Source organism: Trematomus bernacchii, unplaced genomic scaffold (genome assembly GCF_902827165.1).
Source record: "Trematomus bernacchii unplaced genomic scaffold, fTreBer1.1, whole genome shotgun sequence".
In the NCBI taxonomy this organism is placed as follows: domain Eukaryota; kingdom Metazoa; phylum Chordata; class Actinopteri; order Perciformes; family Nototheniidae; genus Trematomus; species Trematomus bernacchii.
In genome coordinates this window covers 1,515,080-1,538,282 of record NW_022987593.1, presented here as the reverse complement: position 1 = coordinate 1,538,282, position 23,203 = coordinate 1,515,080, and the positions used below count along the sequence as shown (strand labels likewise).

General features: G+C 39.6%; 2 protein-coding genes across 2 annotated transcripts; both read left to right on the top strand.

Annotated features, from left to right (window-relative positions):
- The first annotated feature begins 1,370 nt into the window (after positions 1-1,370).
- keap1b (kelch-like ECH-associated protein 1b) lies at positions 1,371-13,273 on the top strand. The gene is made up of 7 exons (XM_034129957.1): positions 1,371-1,462; positions 4,301-5,509; positions 6,103-6,348; positions 7,352-8,028; positions 9,532-9,737; positions 10,525-10,701; positions 10,901-13,273. The coding sequence occupies exons 2-7, from the start codon at positions 5,204-5,206 to the stop codon at positions 11,164-11,166; spliced, it is 1,878 nt and encodes a 625-aa protein (XP_033985848.1). The 5' UTR covers positions 1,371-1,462; positions 4,301-5,203; the 3' UTR covers positions 11,167-13,273.
- Positions 13,274-14,652: 1,379 nt separating this feature from the next.
- Positions 14,653-22,192, top strand: si:zfos-323e3.4 (volume-regulated anion channel subunit LRRC8C). Its single transcript, XM_034130191.1, has 3 exons — positions 14,653-14,930; positions 15,675-15,833; positions 17,424-22,192. The coding sequence occupies exons 2-3, from the start codon at positions 15,693-15,695 to the stop codon at positions 19,713-19,715; spliced, it is 2,433 nt and encodes an 810-aa protein (XP_033986082.1). The 5' UTR covers positions 14,653-14,930; positions 15,675-15,692; the 3' UTR covers positions 19,716-22,192.
- Positions 22,193-23,203: the final 1,011 nt, after the last annotated feature.

The window sequence follows — 23,203 nt, the reverse complement described above, 5'->3', positions numbered from 1 at the left end:
AAAATCCAAACTAAAAAGATGCATGATTTTTGATTATATATTTTTTTCAGATGACTGAAACCAGTTTTGTGCCCCAAGGCCAACTTCACCTTAATAATCTAACGTATACAAAGTGAAGGCTGTATCATCTCTCAGCTGGGAAAGTATTAGTGAAGGCTGGTTCAAAGCTTGTCATAACACATCAAGGAGTTATCATGAATGTTTATGCTTTATCATCAATTTCACTGACTCCGGGGGAGCAGAGATTAAATCTCAGCATTACTCATTTTGTTTAACCAGCTGTGAATTTTGCCTATAGGGCTCAAGAAGGCTCAAACATGTTTGTATTACATAATTACAGGAACCTCACTTGTGCATGATTACAAATCATTTCTGAACAATATAGTTTAAGAAATATGAAGTGGGTCTTTGTGCTTAGTATGCTTGTGGTGCCACCTTGTGACCGCTTGCCAGAATAGAGTATGCTGTTTTCCATATTGACCTGAATTACATGTTTTTGTAAGAGGGGGAAACGTACTGGTGTCAGCACCTGCCTGGAGCTAGAGCATGTTTCTGTCAAGCTGCATTGTTCTGTAAAGGCCATTCACAAACAACGCCATTGTCAGGAGGAAGATAACTTAACAAGCAAGGTGAGCTATACAAAGAGGGAGCATTTTGGGTTATTTGGTCATTAGTGGCCAATGCCATTATAGCCATGTTTCTTGAGCAGCAGTGTGTTTTTATATTATGCAAAGTTACAAAAAAACAAGAAGATTAAAATAGGCTTGTGAGTTGTTTTTTAATGTCAATTAAGTTTAATTAATAGTGAATTTGCTTTACGTAGAACCTCAGCCACAACGCAGACTCTATGCATTACATTAATGCACACAATGTACAACAATATCTGTTTTTATTCCATATTTTATTCCTTCTTATTCCATTCCATTGGAAATACTGTTATATTTTACTATATTTTTTATTATTTTGAATATGCTTCTAGTTCTCTACCTGTGTTTTGAATTCTTGTTTTACTTTTATGTAGGCTCTGCACCACGACACCAAGTCAAATTCCGTGTAAACCTACCTGGTAATAAACCTGTTTCTGATTCTGATTTCTATTTACATTAATGCTATTAAGTTGTTGTCCATAATAAACATAAAAAATGTCATTGTCTCATGCAGTTGCTATATTATTTCTAAAAGCGAAATATGACTGAAGTCGAAGCTTGAGATTTGGCACCATGCCAACGCTTTTTTCTTCATTTTGAGAAGTCCTTCTAAATAAAAGCCTCCCTCCCTCGGGACGTTTTTCACTCCATTACCCGTCAACGGAGGCGGGTTTAGTGCCTCAGAGGCGGGCTCTTATTGTGAAAGCGAGAGGAGGCCGGCACAATGCTTAGTCATGGTGAGTTACAGCTTCCCCCCTCCTTCCTATGTGGCGCACAGCTCGGCAGACCGCGATGGAGGAATATAAGTAGACAACGTGAGTTTCTTTTATTACTGATTAAGCTATCAGATTTGATTTATAAGAACTATAATGGGGGTAGGATTTAGTTGCAAGCCAGCTGTAGCAACATGTGTATACAGCGCTTTGTTAGCATTTTTGTGCTCACGATTCACAGCTCTTACGCTGCTGTCTATTATTAGGATCCTATTTTGCTGTCAGCTCTATTTCCGAAACGTTAAACTTGTTATTATTGGGGTCTCCGGTTGTTTATCTTAAAAACAATGAGTACACTTTTCGTCGCTGACCAAACAGTGGATTTAATCGACTCTTCTTCATGTGTATTCTCCTTGTTTTCGGTTTATACGAGCGCTGTGGATTATCTTTCTTATCAAAACAACCGCAGAAACGACCATGGTCGGATCGGTGTAAACGGTGCTTTGTGTGAAAGCTCTTAATGTTTGGAAGCATAGCGCGGAGATCTAATTCCTCCTTGGTTTATGTAAGGCTGCTCTTCTGGGTCATGTTTTGGTACAGCCAGTTCCACTGTTTGCCCTGTGAGGAGTTCAGCATGAGTCACAGAGGAGAGCTCTCTGCCAAAATGTCACTGAGTTAAGCACAATGTTTGTTTGTAACTATTTTACATGCAACTTTGAAACCCTCCAGTTATTGTGCAACCCTCACTGAACAGCTCTGAGGACTGCAGGCCTGGACTGTGGTTCCTAAACTGGGGTGCAGGGTCTCAGGGGGGTCCCTGAAGGTGATACAGAGAGTCCCCCTACTGAAACATGATTTAATCTATTATTTATAGATTTATCACCAATATTTATGATCACTCAACACTGAGGGATCAAAATAGTGAAAGCATGTTAAAGCTGCAATAATAAATCGGCTAATCGATAAATTGATCGATTGAAAAATAATACTAACTGCTTTGATAATCCATAGAATCAGCATTTGTATTTGTTACTGTCTTATATCATATTAAACTGAATCTCATCTCTTTGGATTTTTGCCTGAAGAAAAAATAAAGTTTAAAAACATCCCCTTAGATTTTGAAAAACTGGGATGGACATTTTAAATGTTTTTCTATCTAGACCATATGACAAATCCATAATATAAAAATAATCTGGAAAATGATTGATGATTAAAATATTCTTTAGTTGCAGCCATAGTTTGTGCATCAAGTTCAGACATGTAACTCAATGAGTAATGTAAGACATCAAAAAAACATCTAACTTTCATATTTTATTAGCTCAAATGTACTTTTAAAGAAGTTTTTCCTTATAAAAATGACTAAATATTGAATCAAAACAGACACATTTTCTGCTCCAATAGAGTTGTTTAACAGTAACTATCTTCTTCTTTTGATCATTTTGGACCAAAACTAAACTTGTATATATGTTTTAATTTAATGAATTATCAGAGATATGCAGCAATAAAAAATGCTGTTAGCTCAGTGTGAGTCTGTTAGTCAGCGAGCAGTTTCTGCAGGCCTGTTGAGCAACATGTCCTCCTGTGAAACTATTTTACCCAGAAACCTGGAGGGAGGGAAACACAGCAGTAAATTGGAGTCGCAGTGTGTTTCATATTACCGCTGGCTAATTGCCTTTATGACGAGCCCTATGATGGTAACTGATGTGTCACCGTCTGTGGATAATAGAAAAATGCTTAGTTTAATCTTAACTGTTAAAGGGCAGGACACAATAACCTACTTGCAGTATTTGAAGTAGAAATGCCCTACACCCTTGCTTGGCGATGCGTCCTCTTATCGCCACTTCAGGTAATGATTGCTGTGTGTGTGTGCCTTGTTATATAAATGCACACTCACAGCTGCATCGTTGCTGAGTGACACTGACTCTGAGAGTCAGAGAACACCGGACAGACAGTTAGTGACTGCCGGCTGCTCTTTGTTCTTTATCTCACTGCTACGAGCAGAAGAGTTATCCTAAAAGAAGAAGTTATATTAACAGGAAAGAGAGGCGTCATCCCTCCGTGTCATTTTAATGGTGTGCAGCAGAGCCAGGCTTGCAACAGTAAACATGCTGTAAACCAGTGTATAACACATGTTATGGTCCTTTTTTCTACGTGCACCTGAGCCTACATATTCCCACAAGAAGTGTTGACTTACAAACAATTCTGCATAGCTATCCCCTGTTGTTTTACCATTCTCTGCAGTGGGATGTGTGAGATTTCTCAAAGTAAAAGCTTTTGTGATACTGATGAACATGTTTGTGTTTTGGCTAAATTCTGTTTTATTTGACAAACTATTTTGTACTTAATGTTTGTGTATATATTTTCTTATTAAGAATTAGATTAGTTTTGTTTTTTTTGGCTGAAGCACAAACTGTTCCACACTCTGGTCACAGGACATGCAGTCATGCTGGTCAGTTAAAAACAAGCCAAATGAAATCATTCCATCGTCTTTCAAATCTGACATAACTCCCTCACTAAACCCACACGCTTGCTTGCATTGCTCTGTTAATTTGTTTCCACTTTGCTGAAATTACAAGACTTTATTTAGATATTAAATGCTTATAAAAGTTCAGTCTTAAATTAGATGATTCTAATTCCAGATGAAAGGAAATGAGCTATGAGCCTGGAAGTAGCACCCTCATCCTGCTCCAGGACAAAAACACCATGGGTGTGAAAAGGATAATATTCGATTTGCACCAATAAACATTTGCTGCATTATTTCATAGACTGGTGCTTCCCAGCCTCTTAAGACAATGTGTTGTCGACAGTCATCCAATGAGTGCATTTACAGTGTAAACTGATTAAAACCGTGTCAGGATCTACTAACTGTTTGTTATGAAGTTTGTGGCTGTGACACTGTATACATAAGCTCTCTTTCTCCCTCTCCCTCTTTCCTTCCAGTTGTCAGCTGAGCCGAAAGCTTCCTAGTAAACACAGCGGAGAAAACAAATTCCAGAGCTAGCCTGGGCAACCTCGAGGAAGCCGTCTCTGGAGAAAGCCACCAACACCCCTCCCCATTCCCAAATGTTACGTTAAGACACTTTTGGAACTCAACGCTACTTTGTATTCGCATTTCTGAGCTAACAACCATTCCCCTGCCTCATCTACAGTATCTGACTCTGCAGCTCTTGGCACACATGTAGCCCTCTGAGATGAGCTTGAATTATTACCTCTTTAAAATGAAGCTGTAAATCTTTCTTTTTTATCCCCCTGTTCTCTAGAGTAATCAATATGCAAGACTGACCTGTACTAGTGCTGAATCTTGTAGGACATTTTGTTGTTCAAATATCTTGTTTTGTTTACTTTAGGGATATCTGATTAATTGCTGTTTTTGAGAACTTTTGTCTGCACAAACATTTCACCAAAGATTCCTTTGAGTCTTACGGTTTTTCAGCTCATTCAGTCATAAGACATTTCTGTACTTAATATTGTTCACCCCTCGGACAAAGCCAAAGGAATCAAGATATGTTGATTATGTTGGAACATATAAAAGTACATCCAACCATGAATGGCAGCTCGCACAAAAGTCCCTAGAAATGCCATAATGAGAAGTATGGCTGGACTTAAGTACTGAACAGAGCAAGGGAATCCCTATGTCCAAATAAATCCCACTTAAACGTGAAGTCTTGTACGTAAACAAGAGTCAGGCGTACCCAAGAGAGCCCAGAGCTTTCTGTTAAGCCGCCTGCCAAGTGTCAGTCCCAACTCTTTTTTCGTCCACGCCTGCGCCTGGTGCAAGGATGCCCCATAACACTGCCCACTGTTCTTGAGAAAGAGACCAAAAAGGAGGAGACAGGGTAGGAAATGACAGAGTGCCTGACAGAATGCAAAGCGCTGGTGACTCCGTCCACGCGCAATGGCCACCGCGTCTTCAGCTACACGCTCGAGAGCCACACGGCGGCCGCCTTCGCCATCATGAACGAGCTGCGTCTGGAGCGCCAGCTGTGCGACGTCACGCTGCGTGTGCGCTACAAAGACCTGGAGGCGGTGGACTTTGTGGCTCACAAGGTGGTGTTGGCCTCCTCGTCCCCGGTCTTCAGAGCCATGTTCACCAACGGCCTGAAGGAGTGCGGTATGGAGTTGGTGTCCATCGAGGGGATCCATCCCAGGGTGAGTCAGATCAAATCTTTTATTGATTGAAGTCTCCTGTTTATTTGATTTGACACACCTTACCTCTCACATATCATTATATATGATTCAGGGTTAAAGGTGTTCGATAGGAAATGTAATTCTGAGGCAACAAAATAACAGATTTGTATTATTTTGAGACATGGTAGGATTGGTACAATTCAAAGTATAAAAAGTGGTGCAGGGATGATGCATTTTTGGGGGCCAGTGCCAAAAGTTAGCATCTTACTGGTTCCCTTAATAAAAAGCCAATGGGAATTTTGTATTGGGCTTTAGATAATTGCTTTAAAATAAACTCTGTGGCAGACAGTTGTTTATGGTAATACTACATTTTGTTAAGCTGGATGATCTTCAAGAACTTACACCACTTTTATGATTTTTGAAGCGTAAAGCTGTTCAGAAGTCTAATTTAACCAAGGTATGACTTGACAAATACTCAGTGAAATGGCTACCTGTGTTGTGCATCAGAGCCTTATTTTCCCTCCTATTAGACTTCCTCTCTACTTCACTGTTCTGCCGTATCCCATCCCTAACCCTGACCCCCTTCTTTACCCTAACCTCTCCCCTTCATGCAGGTTATGGACCGACTGATAGAGTTTGCCTACACAGCCAGCATCTCCGTGGGGGAGAAGTGTGTGATTCACGTGATGAACGGTGCCGTCATGTACCAGATAGACAGCGTGGTCAAGGCCTGCTGTGATTTCCTCGTCCAGCAGCTCGACCCCAGCAACGCCATCGGCATCGCCAACTTTGCCGAGCAGATCGCTTGCACAGAGCTCCACCGGAAGGCCCGTGAATACATCTACATGAACTTCAGCCAGGTCAAGATTGGAGATTATTTAAAATTGTATTTCTGTTTTTCTTTTCAATAGTTGACATGTTGCATACAGACAGAAAATGTTGCGAGAGAAAGGGGGCGTTAAATCGTAGTAATTATGATATAGAATAATCACTCATGGTTTTAATGACTTGTCATAAATGTATCTGAACAGCTGCTGAGTGAAAATAGAAACTGACCTTTCATATTAATAGTGGATTTTACTCTTGTGTTACTTTTGTGTAGACTGTGTTTGTTGACATGAGTGAATGCTGTTTCACTTGTTTCACTTGTTTCATTGTGGTTTCTGCTGGTTGACTTCAGACCTGCTACCAACAGCACCTTGTCAGATCTGTGCAATGACTGTCAAGAATGCCAGCTTTGACTTATGATGTGGATTTACCTGAAAAGTAACGAAAGGACACACAATATTCATCTTTGATAAGTTGATAAGATAAAAGAGGCCGAGGCAGGCTCGGCTGCTCACTGCATCAGAGATGTCTTCAAACGATCTATCAGGGGTTCAGCCTCAACAATTTTTGTGCTTTTCTTTACAAGTTAAGGTTAAAATAAATATACAAAATACACAAAGCATGTTTAATTTCATACATGCGTTTATGTGTTTTGTTCGAAATATACTACAACTCTCATGGCAGGAAGCCACACTTCCTGAGTGTAAAGTCTGTGTGCTAGTATAGAAAAAGCTTCACAATAGACCCAAGTGTTGCACAGCTGCATCAGTCTTGATTTGTCACAGTTACCTGAACTGTTGTGTTGAACTATTGCAACAATTTCAAGATACTGTCTGAAATGTCTTTGCTCCAGCTTCTGGAGTTGTTCCTTTTTGAATTATAACCTGCTTTCTTTAACATTATTCTATTGTTAGCAGGATTCTTAAAAACTTTATTATACCTTTTTTTTTTTTTTTATTCCGTCCCTATATATAATATTTATAGAATATTTTTGTATTATGAAAATATATTTAAAGTTTTCTTCCCTGCTGATAGGTGGCGACCCAGGAGGAGTTCTTCAACCTGTCCCACTGCCAGCTGGTCACCCTCATCAGCCGCGATGAGCTCAATGTGCGCTGTGAGTCCGAGGTCTTCCAGGCATGTGTGGCCTGGGTACGCTACGACCGGGAGAACCGGCGGCCTTACGTCCAGGCGTTACTCCAGGCCGTGCGCTGCCATTCCCTCACCCCCAACTTCCTGCAGGCCCAGCTCCAGTCTCTGGACTGGGACCCCCAGTGTAAAGATTACCTGGCCCAGATCTTCCAGGATCTCACCCTCCACAAACCCACCAAAGTAATTTCTTGCCGAACACCTAAGGTGCCGCAGCTCATCTACACAGCAGGGGGGTATTTCCGTCAGTCCCTCAGCTACCTGGAGGCGTATAACCCCTGTACGGGAGCCTGGGTGAGGCTGGCCGACCTGCAGGTGCCCCGCAGCGGCCTCGCAGCCTGTGTGATCAGCGGGCTTTTCTACGCTGTTGGAGGAAGAAACAACGCACCTGATGGCAACATGGACTCAAATTCATTGGACTGCTACAATCCTATGAACAACTGCTGGTTGCCATGTGCGCCGATGAGCGTACCGAGGAACCGAATTGGAGTTGGCGTCATCGACGGCATGATATATGCAGCCGGGGGATCACATGGGTGCATTCATCACAATAGTGTTGAAAGGTAAGCAAATTGAGCTCTGTAATGGTGTTATTGATTTTCTTTTTTATTATACCCATCAATCAAACAAAACCATTGACCAATTATGTGCCGATCCAATTTACACAACTCTGCCATATACACAGCAATGTATTCCCATGCATGCTGTTCACCTTTACATTGATATTGATTCCTTTATTGATTGGTATGATTAGATAAACACATGGTTTTAGATAGATAATAAATCGTTGGCTCTATTATAGGCCTACAGACACAGAATATACTATTTTCTCTCTGATATGTAAATGCTATTTACATATAATGTTTGTACCTATTCAAGTATTAGAAAGAAGACAAATCTAAAGTATTAGGGCAGACTTTTGACAAATCCAAAACAAAATTGCTTTTTAATTTTGTATTGTCTTCAACAATTCCTATGAAGAGACCAAAGCCAATTCTGAAATCATTATTGCTATCATTAATGTAGCAACAGCCTGATTTATCTTTGAAAGGTGGGCTTTGATTGGTGCCAGTTTAACAATAACCCTTTGGATCATTTGGATTCAGTAAACGATATGCAATGTGGAAGTCCAACAGATGACATGTATTAAACAGGTGTATGCTTTGGTCTGTTTACTCTATTTAGTCAATGAGTGCCCAGGAGCAGGTACCTTCCTGGAACTTTATTGGTTTTGTTTCACTTCCTGTAATTTATTTTTAGTTTGCACAAAGCTTCAATGAGGGAAGGGAATGTGTTATAAAGCTAAAGAGTAAACGATACACCCACTGCCTTTGTGTTCCAACTCTCAAACTGCCATATGCAATACTTGTCTTACTCTCTATATTCTGAAGATGTCCTTCACAAAACCAGCAACATTATACATTTTAATGAGCAATACAAAGCTGGAGGAGGTATAGCAACATTTCCCACCAACAATTGTTAACTGTATTTGTGCTGCTGTGTAGGCATGACTCAAAGCAAGACTTTAACCTGATTCTTTAATACAGTGAATATTAGATATATTCATATAATCTTAGTTCAGTGTCGAAGATTTACCAAAACTCTGACGCAGACCGAGAGCAGAAACAAATGTCAAATATTAACCAGGCTCACCTCAGTGACTGTGAAAAGGGAACATGGTGAACCTGTTTGAGTGCTCACGTGATGAATTAGAAAAAATGTGATTTATCACAGACTTCAGATAAGGGCTGAACAATTAATCAGTTTAATCAAAATCTTAAGATAGACTAGTGCAGTATACAAAATGCAGAAGGCACAATGTGTCAAGATCATTCATCCTAAACAAGTAAAACTCTCTATAACTGTCTTGGTTATTCTTCTTGTACAATCACCACCTCAGCGCTATAATATGCTTCTGCTGTGTAGCGTCTGAGCTTCTATCCCTCACTCTTTGAAGGATGGCCAATAAATAAGCAAAGTATAATGACAAGACAATTTAGCTTACTAAATACGAAAGAATGGGAAAATAAACTAACGTATGAATATGTGTTGTTCCTGGTCTGCAGGTATGATCCAGAAAGGGACCAATGGCACCTTGTAGCCCCCATGTTGACGCGGCGTATCGGTGTGGGTGTCACCGTCATCAACCGGCTGCTTTACGCCGTGGGGGGGTTTGACGGGGCCAACAGGCTCAGCTCCTGTGAGTCCTACAACCCTGAGAGGGACGAGTGGAAGACCATGGCCCCCATGAACACTGTGCGCTCTGGAGCGGGTAAGGAGGGACGGAAATCTGCCTTCTGATGATTGACTTGTCAGGTCGAAAGTTATTTAATTCACAATTTGTTGTGAAAGTGGCCATCCACGTTTTTAAAATGTACGCAAGGTATTTAATTTTCTCCGACAGGCCATCTGGTCTCTGTTATTGAAATCAAAAGGACTTAAAGATTTAAACTGGACAATAGAGGAGTACAGTTATATCGCACGTGTCACCAATGTCAATGGTCGAATGTTGTCAAATCCTGTGACTTGAGATAAAAGCTGTCAAATAAGTCTAAAGCCCAGCCAAGAAGAAAATAAATTGTATATTGATCTTATTATGCCCACAATAATACTTCTATCTGCCCGGTGATTCAGATGCTTCTAAATATAATGGGTTCTTCCTTTGCCAATGTTTAACCTTTCCAGGAAGTTTCACACAAATCAAACCAGTAGTTTTGCATAATACTGCCGTACATAACCCCCATGGAGTGAATTACTCAATCAAAAAGGATTAAAAGTTAAGAAAAATACTAGCCAATGTGTTGGGAAAAAACCTTGTTATAATAGTTACATGTTGGTGTTTGTCTGAAATGTTAGATTAATTAGATTTCTGACAATGTCGGCATGTCAACATAATTATACCCATAACAAAGATACCTATAAAGTACACAGTTAAATTTGTATTCTGTATGATTTTCATGTACTGTAGTGTGTACTTGGACATCCTCCAATATAACTGTTTGCCCATATCACAATAAAGTCATCTTACACTTCAACTAACCATTGATCCTTCTTTTCAGGTGTGTGCTCGCTGGGGAATCGGATCTTTGTGATGGGCGGCTATGACGGCACCAACCAGCTGAACTCAGTGGAGTGCTATAATGTGGAAACTGATACGTGGAGCTTTACTGCCTCCATGAGGCACCGACGCAGTGCCCTGGGAGTCACTGCTTTACATGGGAGCATCTATGTGTTGGGTGAGTAGTTGTGTTACCACTGAAAGTAAAAGCATCAATATAACTTGAGCACATTTTCTATGGACATTGGGGTGTAGGCCAACTAACTAATGTTATTCCACCTAACTGTAAATGTGTTGGGGCCACATGCAATGTTAGGGGTACCAAATCAAATAAGCAGCTTTATTGATTGGACGAAATGTCAATGTTGTATTTACAGGAGGTTACGACGGCAACACTTTCCTGGACAGCGTGGAGTGTTATGACCCTGAGAAGGACACCTGGGCGGAGGTGACACACATGACGTCAGGGCGGAGCGGCGTGGGGGTGGCCGTTACCATGGAGCCGTGCCAGAAGGAACAGCCCCAGTGTCCAAATTCTGAGAGGGAGATCAGTGAATCGTCACCGGCATATCATTCAGCCAACTCCGACTTTACCTCTAATCACCATCCGGGGCATGGAGGGCCTTTTGGTAAAGGCGCATGAGGTTTATCACTTGACCCTGTCACAGACACACACACAGACACACACACAGACACACAGACACACACAGACACACACACAGACACACACAGACAGACAGACAGACAGACAAGTGTCCCAAAACTCCTCTCAAAAGAAAGACACTCACAACTGATTAGCGACGGAGGTGAGCTGAAACATGACATGCTGCCTCACTGGTTCTTAAGATCACACTTAATGTAAAAGCAAAAAAAGGAAATCAGTAACACTGTATTTCAAAAGTGCAGTGTTAATAGTCATCTCTGATGTGACAAAAACATTTGAGTGGCTGCATTGGACTCTCCAAATCCACAATAACCTCAGATCATATAGTCTGCCTTTCTAGACCTTAAAGTTGAAGAATCTGTTTTAAACTGTGTTTTGCCAAATCTGAGAGACCTCAGTCTGTCTGCGTTTTCAGAGCTGCTGTCTGTCCTCAGTCGGACCATCACCTCCCATGGGAGGAAAGGGCTGCATACTAAACAAATTGGTCTACCCTTCAAGCTCAAGTTAAGAGAAATTCATAATTAAAGTGATCTCATTATATAACAAAAAGTAGCATTTTTCAGAATAGGCAGTATAGATTAAAGTGCCATTTCAATGCCTGTGGGCATTACTCTCATCAGTATATTGACTTGAGGTGCTCTAATAGAAAGGCACAGGCGTTAATTGTGTGGTGTGTAGACATTGGTGAAGTTAACCCAGACAGCCACAAGATGAAGCTTATACACAAGAGTGGGCCTCATGCAAGAACGTTTCTGTATCCTCACTCTTAACATCCTATATTTCTTTATGGGCAGGTATTCTTGTATGTGTCAGTATCAAGAAAACTGCACAACTTTATCATGAAATTCAGCCTGATAATTACCTCCTTTTTCATTTTGTGATCATCAGAACACCCAAGTTGAATTATGAAACTTTGGTTCTGCTCTGTGGGCGAGTTTCATTCACAAAATCATCCCTATAGTTTATAATCACAGCTAAGGAAATAGTTGATAGCAAATTCTCCTAACTTCCTCACACTCCTAACTTCTTTCTTTGGCTTTTTTGCCGTAATTAGGGAGTTGGTAGAGAGGGGTTTGACATGTGGCTCCCAAGGGTTGAATTGATCCCGGGACAATATGGCATGTTCTACATCCTCTCAGCTACCAATGTGCTATGCTTTTACGTCAATTTATGTTGAATATTCCTACAAGTGGTTCTTGCATGAGGCCCAGTCTCAACTTCAAGAGCTGGTACAAGAGAAGCAGGACCTATACAAAAAAAATAAAACAGAATTTTGACAAATGTGTTCTTTCACTGATAGCCACTGGTAGGTGCATAAAAAGTGTTTGGTTTTTTTCTGGCGAGGGGGATTTGTTGGCAAATTTGTTTGCTTCATATAACGCTGTGAGAGAGTCTGGTTCAGTAGAATCGGTGCCAATAGAACAAAGAAACAGAGTATGACTGCGTTAACGGGAAACAAAACATGGTAGCATTTTAAAAAACTTGGATTTAAACGTCTTGCTGAAATGTGTTTTTATAAAAGCTCTAATTAAGGACTCAATTGAGAACTTCCCCACCAGTGGACTTTTTGGTTCTCTCCTCCACCTGACCTCAGAAACAGAAGTGACCATATTTGTCCATTAGTGTTCACATAATGTACGCTAATGACAACTACTTGCTTAAAGCAGTGTATTTGTAACAGCAATTTAAGCTACAAAGGTTTTTAAGTGATGTTTTGTACATTGATATTCTAAAAAAGCCTTGTACAGAATTTCTGAGCTCACTTTTTTATTTATTTGTTCAGGATTTGTTTTGGTTTTCTCGTTCCTCTAAACTGACATCTGCTTTGTATTGAATTGGACTCTAGTGTAGATTTTTTTTTTGAATAACTAGCATGCATTGTAACTAAGTAGAAATGCCTGTTTATGCTAATTTTGGATGTTTGTAAAAAAGTTGCTTCACTTTGAAAGGGACATTTTTTTTCCTGTTTGTCAGTAGTTGGAATGGAAATTAGATTATGTAATGTCTGCTTTGTACATTTTCTTTTTCAGCACAAATACCCTGTACAATAATACATTGTAAAGTAAAATATATGTTTATTGTACTGCAATAGTCATGTATTTATTTGTTAGTTTCCATCTGTATTGTTGTTATAATTAGTCCCTAACTACATTCATATTTGTTTTAATATTAAACAACCATGTGGAGTTAGACATTTAGGTTTATGCAGGTTTTCAAAGCATGAGCAGCCACCAGAGGGGGCTACAGCTCTAAAAAGGAAAAGATAAGATCATTAGATCTACATCTTGGTTTACCAGTCCAACAGTAGGCAATGGTACAATGAAATATATCCTTTACTTGTTCACTGTATCAGATGTTATCATATATCATGAGATGGTCAAACAATTTCAGTTTCACTTTTGACACATAAAGTTAGCTTTAGGTTTTTATGTTGACTTTCAGTGAGTTTAAACCTGTGGTAAGTTTGCTATTAATCGACCACCCATGATTGTTGCCATCACATCTCATTTCCTTGCTCAACCAGGCAGGTGGATGAGACTATTATTATATTATCCAAGAGGAAAACTTCCATGATTATGTGGATTTACAAGAGGATCAAGGTGTAATCCTGTAAAGCAGGAAGACCACAGCAGCCCATAACAAAGGAAAGCTATTTAGGAACAGTTTGAGCTGTTGTTACTGTGCCCTATAACTCATTCAGAGAACACACACGTCACTAATCAATAAAATGGCCTGATTATTAGATTCTTAGGTATAAGCAGCACATGAGATAACATGATGAGCACATTAGTGTCACTGGAAGCATTGCCTCTCCTATTTTTTTAAGAAGGCTCTGTTGGATTTCATCTTTTGTGAGAGTAACACCTCACATTTGGATGAACATGCTTAAAGAAATACTATTTTGTATTTTCTCAGTCAAGATTTTCAGGAATAGCAAAAAAAGGACATGGAAATATAATTCTTCCTTATAGTCATTCTCCCTCATGTTTTTAAGCCAAACAAAATAGAAATTCCACTACAAGTAGAAACATATCCTGTACCTTTTTTAAGTGTGTTTATAAAAAATGTTAAGGACATAGAGTAACTCAAATAGTATATGTAGATGAACTATGAGATTCATATTAAATATGTATTAAAGGTGGGGTAGGTAAGTTTGAGAAACCGGCTCGAGATACACTTTTTGTTATATTCCATGGAATGCTCTTAACATCCCGATATCAATGAATATCTTAAGTGCTTTGACAAAAAATCCATAAAAAAAATGTCATCTGTGGAAGCCGTAGTACTGTAAAAAGTACGACCAATCATTTTAGCCGGCCCGGCTAAAATAACTGGATGGCCTAACTGCCTGTCAGCCTTCCATCTGTGCACAAACTTATCTCGTGCCCTCATTGGTCATGTGCGCGTTCGTGTGTTGGAGGAGGGGCTCTGTAAGGAAGTGGCAGATTTTTTCCGGCTGTGTATTTTCCAATTCTAGCGATCTCGAGCTGGTTTCTCCTAAATTACCTACCCCACCTTTAATGTGCTAGCCCGTTGAAGACCTCATTCCCTTAATTTACTGTATTATGTGTCAAGTTAGCGCTCGCGGGGGTTGAACCTGCTCGTGAGTAATGGATTTATTTTGAAATTCTCGTCCGGATGTCTTGTGTTGTTGACTTCTAACTTTACCTCAGTCTGCTGTCTAACGATGAAACAACGCGCCCGAGTCCCACCGGACACCAGTGGATCCTCTTCAGGAATAGGTAAGTGAAACTCACCTGGTGAAACCTGCAACATAGGAAAATATGTTTTACAGAAGTGTATGCTTATACTTTAGAGACAAACTGAACTTCTTGTGAAAGTTGATGGACGGTAAGCCTATGTCATGAACCATATAAAGTGTTGTGTGATTTCGCAACTATGACAACTAATATCTGTCATATGATAAGCTTGTTTTATAGATACATAGATAAGATTTTCTTATAAACAGAAATAAGGCCGCTCTTCACATTACGATTTAAACCCGACATCTAGTTTTAGCGTTGGCTGCTGCAATTGTATGTCTACCTATTTGTTTATACGTGTCGGTGTGAAATGTCACATTTAATCATACATTAAATAGGCGAATTCATAATTTTGGATTAAGTCTTAATAGTGTTATTAAAGCTGATGAGAATGTGTTGTTTTTACTCAAAACTCAGTAAAACACTGTAATTTTTAGGCGGAAAATTACCTCACCCCTTTCCTGATAGTTTCTGTTGTCAAACTAGTTTATCCACTTTGAATCCACCCACAATGAAAGGTGCATATTCATCCATTCATTCAAGGCCATGAATACCTAAAGCATGTTGCCACCCTCTGTATGATGAAACCAAATGTTATTTTAGTCTGTGTGGGTACATGTTTTGTGTCTTATAACTTTTAAAGCCTTTGACAAGATGTTCTCCAGAGACTGTGGAAAGCCAACCTTAGCTTCAGTGTTTACATTCACTATATTCTTTCCCCAGTGAGGAGCAGCCGCCAGGATGATCCCCGTGGGTGAATTCAAAAACTTTGGCGTAGATCAGAACTCAAAGTATCGTGTCCTGAAGCCGTGGTGGGATGTTTTCTCAGAGTACCTGTGCGTTGCTATGCTTATGCTTGGAGTCTTTGGGTGCACCTTGCAGGTGAGACATCGACACACCAGACACTTTGTGACCAAAAGCTCTTTAATCCTCAACTGATTACACAGATTTAGAAATGCAATTATTACCAACCTAAAATAGCTTGATGTGGGTAAAACATGTGCATAATTTGTATCTTTTGTGGCATATCAGAGGAATGTTTTGTTCCCACATACCTTCCTCTGTGTTTATACATTATCTGACCTCCATCTCAGGCAAAAACACCGACAGTGTTACTGAATGACCCTGTGTCTCCTACACCTACTTACTCACTCAGATCTCTAACTTGCTCCTTAATGTGTCTCCACTGCCTGGTAATCATTTCTGTGTCAGTTACGACTAGCACAAAAGGAAAGTAAATATGTGATAAAAATTACAAGTTCTGCTACTTACTTCAACATCTCCCTATAGACAGTGTGAACCATGTCTGTGTTGTTTTATTAAAGAAGAAAAGTAGAGACAGTTGATCCCCCTGGATTGTGCAACTTTAGTAAGACATACACACTTTGCAACGGACCAGAAAATCCAGTAAACTGGATGATGTTTAACTGAAAACACAGACTTTATTAAAATACAGTAAAGTCATATATCAAATCTAAACTGAAAGACAGAGAGAGTTAGTTTTAAGATTTGAAAGGAAAGTGAATAAGTCTTAATGATTTTGCAGAGTGGGGTTAACATTCTATATTTTTCCTGTAGTCGTCAAATCCCAAAGCAACACTGAATCAATCCTATTGAGAAGTATCAAAAGCCTGACAAAACACTGTTGTGCTGGTTGTTAATAGTTTTACCTGTTAGTGAATATCAGTGAACTCCTTTTTCAACAAAGTTTCCTTTGTTTAAAACAAATTGTGGACACAAATAAATCTTATTATCCTTAAGTAATTATTTATTTCATGTTTTCAATTATTTAGCAGACTGGTGAAGAGCAAATTGTCACACAAAACAAATTATACATGTGAAAAATGTAAAAAGTCATAATATAGTCTGTTGAAAAAATCATTAAAAGGTCATGGTATAGTTAAAGGTGGGGTAGGTAAGTTTGAGAAACCGGCTCGAGATACACTTTTTGTTATATTCCATGGAATGCTCTTAACATCCTGATAGCAATGAATATCTTAAGTGCTTTGACAAAAAATCCATAAAAAAATGTCATCTGTCTCATGCCCTCATTGGTCATGTGCGCGTTCGTGTGTGTTGGAGAAGGGGCTCTGTAAGGAAGTGGCAGATTTTCTCCGGTTGTGTATTTTCAAATTCTAGCGATCTCGAGCCGGTTTCTCAAACTTACCTACCCCACCTTTAAGTATGTCGAAGAGGATGAACAAAAATGAAAGAAAATATGAAAAACATTTTATTGTATTCTATTTATTTATAGATGATGTGGGACAGTGCAAATTATAATAAGTACACTAAGTAGGAAACATTTCAGAATAAAAAAAAGGCCATTTCTCATCTGTTGTCCACGGCCCAAGTGTTACATAAGGTTTCTTATATTATCTTATACAAAAGTTTAAACTCGGTAGAAGTATTATTTTCTTTCCTTTCCTCTGTCTCTCCAACTTATTTATTATTTCATTAATCTTTCATCCGCAGCTCACTCAAGACAAGATTGCATGCCTGCCCAGCCACTTCACCAGCCCGACGCCTGGAGCCATAGACTGCAACCACATCGGGAGCTACAGGGAGAATGAGACGTCCATGCAGACGCTCGTCAAACCTACGAAGCCCATCCTCCAGGAAGTGTCCGGTCGCAAAAACAACCTGGACATCCACCAGTATGTGTTTGTCAACCACTACTGCTACGAGAGGTTCGTCCACTGGTACGCAAAGTACTTCCCATACCTCGTTGTGATCCACACCATGATCTTCATGGTCGCAAGCAGCTTCTGGTTCAAGTTCCCTGGGACATCTTCCAAGATTGACATCTTTGTTACCATCCTTGGGAAGTGCTTTGATTCTCCCTGGACCACGAGAGCCCTGAGTGAGGTTTCTGAGGAAAGAGGAGAGGAGAAACTGGTCAATTGGAGGAGGAATACCATGTCAAAAGATCCCCCAGAACGACGAGCAGATGATGATGAGGCTGTGGTGCTTCTTCGCTCTGCCTCTGTCAAGTCGAATCCAGAAAAGAAAAGCATGGAACCCCAGTCGGCCGCCTCTGTCTTGGATAAGAAGGAAGGAGAGCAGGCCAAAGCTCTGTTTGAAAAGGTGAAGAAGTTCAGGACTCATGTAGAGGAAGCAGACATCTTGTATGTCATGTATGTGCTCCAAACGTCACTTAAAGTCTTCAAGTTTCTAATAATCATCATCTACACTGCAGTGCTGGTACCGAACATTGAGATCGTAGTGCGCTGTTATGTTCCTCCCGAGCTGACTGGGTTTGATATCTTTTGCTGTAACCACAACAAAGCCCATCTTTTCTCCAAGCTTGCTTACTGCTATATCTGCTTTGTGGGCGTGTTTGGACTTCTCTGCATCTACACGCTGTACTGGCAGTTCCACAGACCTCTGAAGGAGTACTCCTTTGAGCAGGTCCGCCTGGAGACGGGCATTAACGACATACCGGACGTGAAGAATGACTTTGCGTTCCTCCTGCACCTTGTGGACCAATATGATGCTCTTTACTCGAAAAGGTTTGCCGTCTTTCTGTCTGAGGTCAGCGAGAGCCATCTCTATCAGTTAAACCTCAACTACGAGTGGACTGCCAAAAAGCTGCGTTCACGCCTCACCAAGAACGCCAAAAACCAGTTGGAGCTCCACCTGTTAATGTTGCAGGGTCTCCCCGACACCGTCTTTGAGATTACTGAAGTGGAATCACTCAAACTGGAGCAGGTAAAAAACGTCACCATCCCAGCTAGTGTGGCAAAGCTTGAATCTCTGCGGGAGTTATCGCTGATCTTCTGCCCTGCAAAGCTCCATCTGCCGGCCCTCAACCACCTCAAGGCACATTTAAAGGTCCTGTGTCTAGATTTTGAAAGTTTAGACGAGATTCCTATGTGGATGTACACCCTGCAGAGCTTGGAAGAGTTACATCTGAATGGTCCTTTAACCAATGAGTTTTCCAAAAGTGCCTCCCTGGATTCCCTTCGAGAGCTCAGAGCTCTGAGAGTCCTTTCTCTCCGCTCCAACCTCACTAAGATCCCTCCCAGCGTAGTGGATGTTGCATTACAGCTGCAGCATTTGTGCATCCACAACGAAGGTGTCAAGCTCCAAGCCTTTAGCAGCTTGAAGAAGTTAACCAACATAGTCTCGCTGGAGTTAGTGGGCTGCGAGTTGGAGCGCATCCCAAGTGCCGTCTTCAGTTTGAACAATCTGCAGGAGTTGGACCTGAAGGAAAACAAACTTTCCACTGTGGAGGAGATTTTGAGCTTGCAGCACTGCCGCCGTTTAGTGACACTAAAACTGTGGCACAACAAAATTGCTTACATCCCTGAACATATCAGTAAGCTGCACACCCTGGAGATGCTCGACATCAGCTGGAACAAGCTCCGAAAGCTTCCCTCTCGGCTGTTTTACTGCACCAAACTCAGGCACCTCGATGTCTCCCACAACCAGCTCACCTCTCTCCCTGCTGAAGTGGGCATCCTGCAGGGCCTTCAGTTCTTCTCCGCTGCCTTCAACTCTTTGGAGACGCTGCCAGAGGAGCTGTTCTCCTGCAAGAGGCTTAAGACGTTGGCTCTTGGAAACAACTGCCTGTCGTATCTCAGCTCTAGAGTTTCCAGCCTGGTCCAGCTGGTCCGGCTGGAGATTAAAGGGAACCGTCTGGAGTCTCTACCTGTGGAGATAGGGGAGTGTCCCCTGCTAAGTCTCAGTGGACTGATTGCGGAGGACAACCTGCTGGATCTGATGCCTTCAGATGTGCGGAGCAGGTTGACTTCTTCTAGCTGAGTGTGTGGCTAAAGGCTCCCATGGACTTTTCTTTTCTCAGTGTAGCATATTGGTCAGAAAAGGGACCATGCCACTGGATGGTGGAATTTCTCAAATAAAAAAGCATGAAAAGGGAAACCAAAACTATAACTGACTACTAAAGGATACCCAAACACTGGAAACCGTATTTATAATAACTGTTATCATGCAATGTGTGTTCAAATTTGTGATAATGAGTGAAAAATCATTTTGAACGTTTTTCTATGCATTTTCTTAAAAACTACCTTTTTTAAATAAATATTTTACAAAGTGTATGTGTCCTGTTAATACCTTACTTACTTGGATTGTTCATTAACTTGTTTTATTAGTGCATACACAGTAATATTAACAGACATGTTTTAAATTCAAGGGCAGATTGATAATACTGTGGACAAGAAAAGTATTCAACAGCGAGCATGGCTTGACCTTCAAATTGTTCTAGCGTCTCCCCCCTTTACTGAATATTGTGTAGGTTCTTTAGAGCAAAACTCAAGGGATATCTAACCGTGCTGTATCCTGTTGGACGGGTTTTACAGCCTGGACAACAGTGCGGTCTCATGTTGCTCCCTGTTAGGCAGAAGGAGAAAAGGCCTTTCACTAGCAGAATAAAAGGTTTTCATCTCGCTGTTTATATGCTCACTGAAATGGTACATGGGATTATGAATCAGAAGTCTGCATGATATTTATTGTGCATAAAATCATATAATAATTAACAAAGAGGAGATAAAAGCACTGTCTTTAAAATGCATTAATATATTGTCTTTGGTTATGGGTTGAACAAATATAAATTATTCCTCATTCTTCACTCTTTATTCGTTACTTCCTTTTTTTGCCCAATTAAGCGTTTAAAGTCAATCATTGGGAACTATTTCTTGTTTATTTGATTGAATATTTTGCACATCGTACTGTGGGGCAAACACATAGAAAAACATACTGAAACAGGAAATGTTATGCACTTAAAGTTGCTCACATCTATAGTTGCTAATTTGTAGTTTGAGGAAGTATTACACAGTAGTTGTTTACATTTGTATATGATTTATATTTTGTTTGGTAATGTCTTTGTCCAGGTGCTCTCAAACAAACAAGGGCACAATTCCTTCCGTCCCACATTCTTTCTTTCTTTATCTCTGTGTACTTCAGTCAAGACTTTCCAGCCTGAACATTAGTGCATGTCCTGGCTTGCATCGCTACAAAATGGGATCATGTCAGTCAGTTCACAAAAGTATAAATGGAGCACACACTGACCTTCCCACACTGCAACCCAATTCCCAAGGTCTTGAGAAAGAATTACGTTTTTCTTTATTTACAAAGGAGGTGACATTGTCATAATTCTTTGTCAATCATTTACCTATTTCTATTCCTCTCTAAAGGGGGCAGTAAAGTGATTCACCAGCATTACAGTTGTTTTCAATTGCTAAAAAAAAAACAACAGGGCTCATTTTGTCAAAACACTAAACACAATTCACAAAACCACACTCCCAAAGTGCAAAACACCTCGTATATCTTGCAAAATTAAGCAATGCACCCAAAACTACATAAACACTTAGCAAAACCAAACTTTTGCACCAAATGGCACACACTTATCTTATAGTACAAGACACTTTGCCCAACCAACTACACACTGTGGTGCTTTATCTAAAGCACACTCATCTTTTATGGCGTTCTGTATGTAGAGAATTCTGCATATAAAGATTGTTCAAGTTTACAAAAATATGTGCAGAAACACAAATATACTGTTATACTTTTATCTTTCTCCAAAATAAATGTGCACATTCATGCACAACACATAGTTACAGTTGTGTAAACACAAATGATGCCTCTGTCAAATACAGTAAATGGAAAGGAACACTTTGAGGAAAAATAAATACAAAACATATTTTTACAAAAAACAGAGGTAAGAAAAGAGCTTAGTCTGCATTTTTACCACTTATCATCCTGCAGAAGAAGCATCACCTATAGGCCTGACGGTCATACAGCTTCATCCGTTATGCTGCAAATAACTCTTCATCTGACTTCAGTTCATCCTCCCTCTACCTCTTCCTCTTGCTATGTTCATAAATCCATTGTTGTTGTGAAAAGTTCTTACAAGTAGCTTTTTTCTAGTGCTTACATCCTGATTGCTGAGTCACCAATAAAGCAGTTTGGTGTTTATGGTCATTTGGCATGTGTATTTGTTTATTGGTTCATGTGTGTAGCATTTGTAATGGCAGTGTTTTGGCAAACAAGTGAATATGTGTGATCTCTGTGTCTTACTTAGAGAACCGTGTGCAGTGTTTTGCAAAACGTGCCAAGTTGAATTGCAAATGGGGTGCAGAGCTGAAAATGTGTTTAGAGTTTTGGAGATTTGACCTGAGGTTTTGCTCTTTGAGTGTGAGTTTAAATAATGATGCTTTATGTGAGATTTGTGTGTGTTAGCAACTGAAAAAAACTGTAAATAAAACTAATGAGATTGCATCATTGTAACTAAGGCCTGGCTGTAAATTATGAAAAACATGTTGTGTTTCCAAGACGGTTGGCTCGTTGTGTTTTTTCACACATTACTTTAATATTTTTGTTTAAAAGATATGTAAGGCTTATAACTAAACTATGAGTTTTTTGTATTATTTGTTATGACAAACTTTACTATAACATTTATTTAAAGAAGTCATAAGACAGTCTGTCGAAAACATTGAAAAAAAGTCATAGTATAGTATGTCTTAAAAAGTCATAGTATGTCAAAACATTTGAAAAAAAGTCAAAGTATAGCACGTCGGAAAAAGTAATAATATAGTATGTCGAAAAAATATGAAAAAAAGTCATAGTATAGTATGTCGAAAAGGGTCATAGTATAGTATGTCGAAAAATAAGAAAAAAAGTCAGAGTATAAAAAAAGGATTTTTAGTATTATGAAAAAGTCATAGCATGAAATTTGACATATTTGAGAAGAGCAATAGCCATTTTTATAGTAGGGTAAAGTATAAAGTTATAGTTTATACTATAGTAATAAAGGTATGGTCATATGATACTATGTGTCAAAAAATGGTAAACAAAAAAAATATAGTATCTCGAAAAATAAGAACAAAGTCATAGTATTGTCTGTCAAAAATATCAGGAAAAAGTCTAAGTATAGTATGTCAAGAAATGTGAAAATATTTATAATATAGTATTCAGAAAATATCATGAAAAATGTATATTTGTAAAGGTGTGTATATTGTAATCTTGTATATTGTAAGATGCAAATCTTCAATTATTTGTATATGTGTATTATTGTAAATTGTAGTATTTTAAATTGTGTCCCGACTCCATGATCCCATCCCAAGAGACACAATTTAAAATAGTACAATTTACAAAAGAACACAAAAAAATTACTTCAATGATTAATAGAATATCACTTTAGATGCCAATATTTTTGTTTTTGTGGATGCTGCTTTTTTAAGAGGTTAATGAGCATCCTTTTGGAAGAGGGGTCTGAGTTTAAAAACAAAGTGTAC

Bases quoted from the DNA above. Each gene is read 5' to 3' on its own strand.
- keap1b (XM_034129957.1), top strand. From the start codon at position 5,204: ATGACAGAGTGCCTGACAGAATGCAAAGCGCTGGTGACTCCGTCCACG. The intron at 8,029-9,531 runs GTAAGCAAATTG...CCTGGTCTGCAG, and splicing joins CATCACAATAGTGTTGAAAG to GTATGATCCAGAAAGGGACC. The intron at 9,738-10,524 runs GTAAGGAGGGAC...CCTTCTTTTCAG, and splicing joins CACTGTGCGCTCTGGAGCGG to GTGTGTGCTCGCTGGGGAAT.
- si:zfos-323e3.4 (XM_034130191.1), top strand. From the start codon at position 15,693: ATGATCCCCGTGGGTGAATTCAAAAACTTTGGCGTAGATCAGAACTCA. The intron at 15,834-17,423 runs GTGAGACATCGA...TTTCATCCGCAG, and splicing joins TCTTTGGGTGCACCTTGCAG to CTCACTCAAGACAAGATTGC.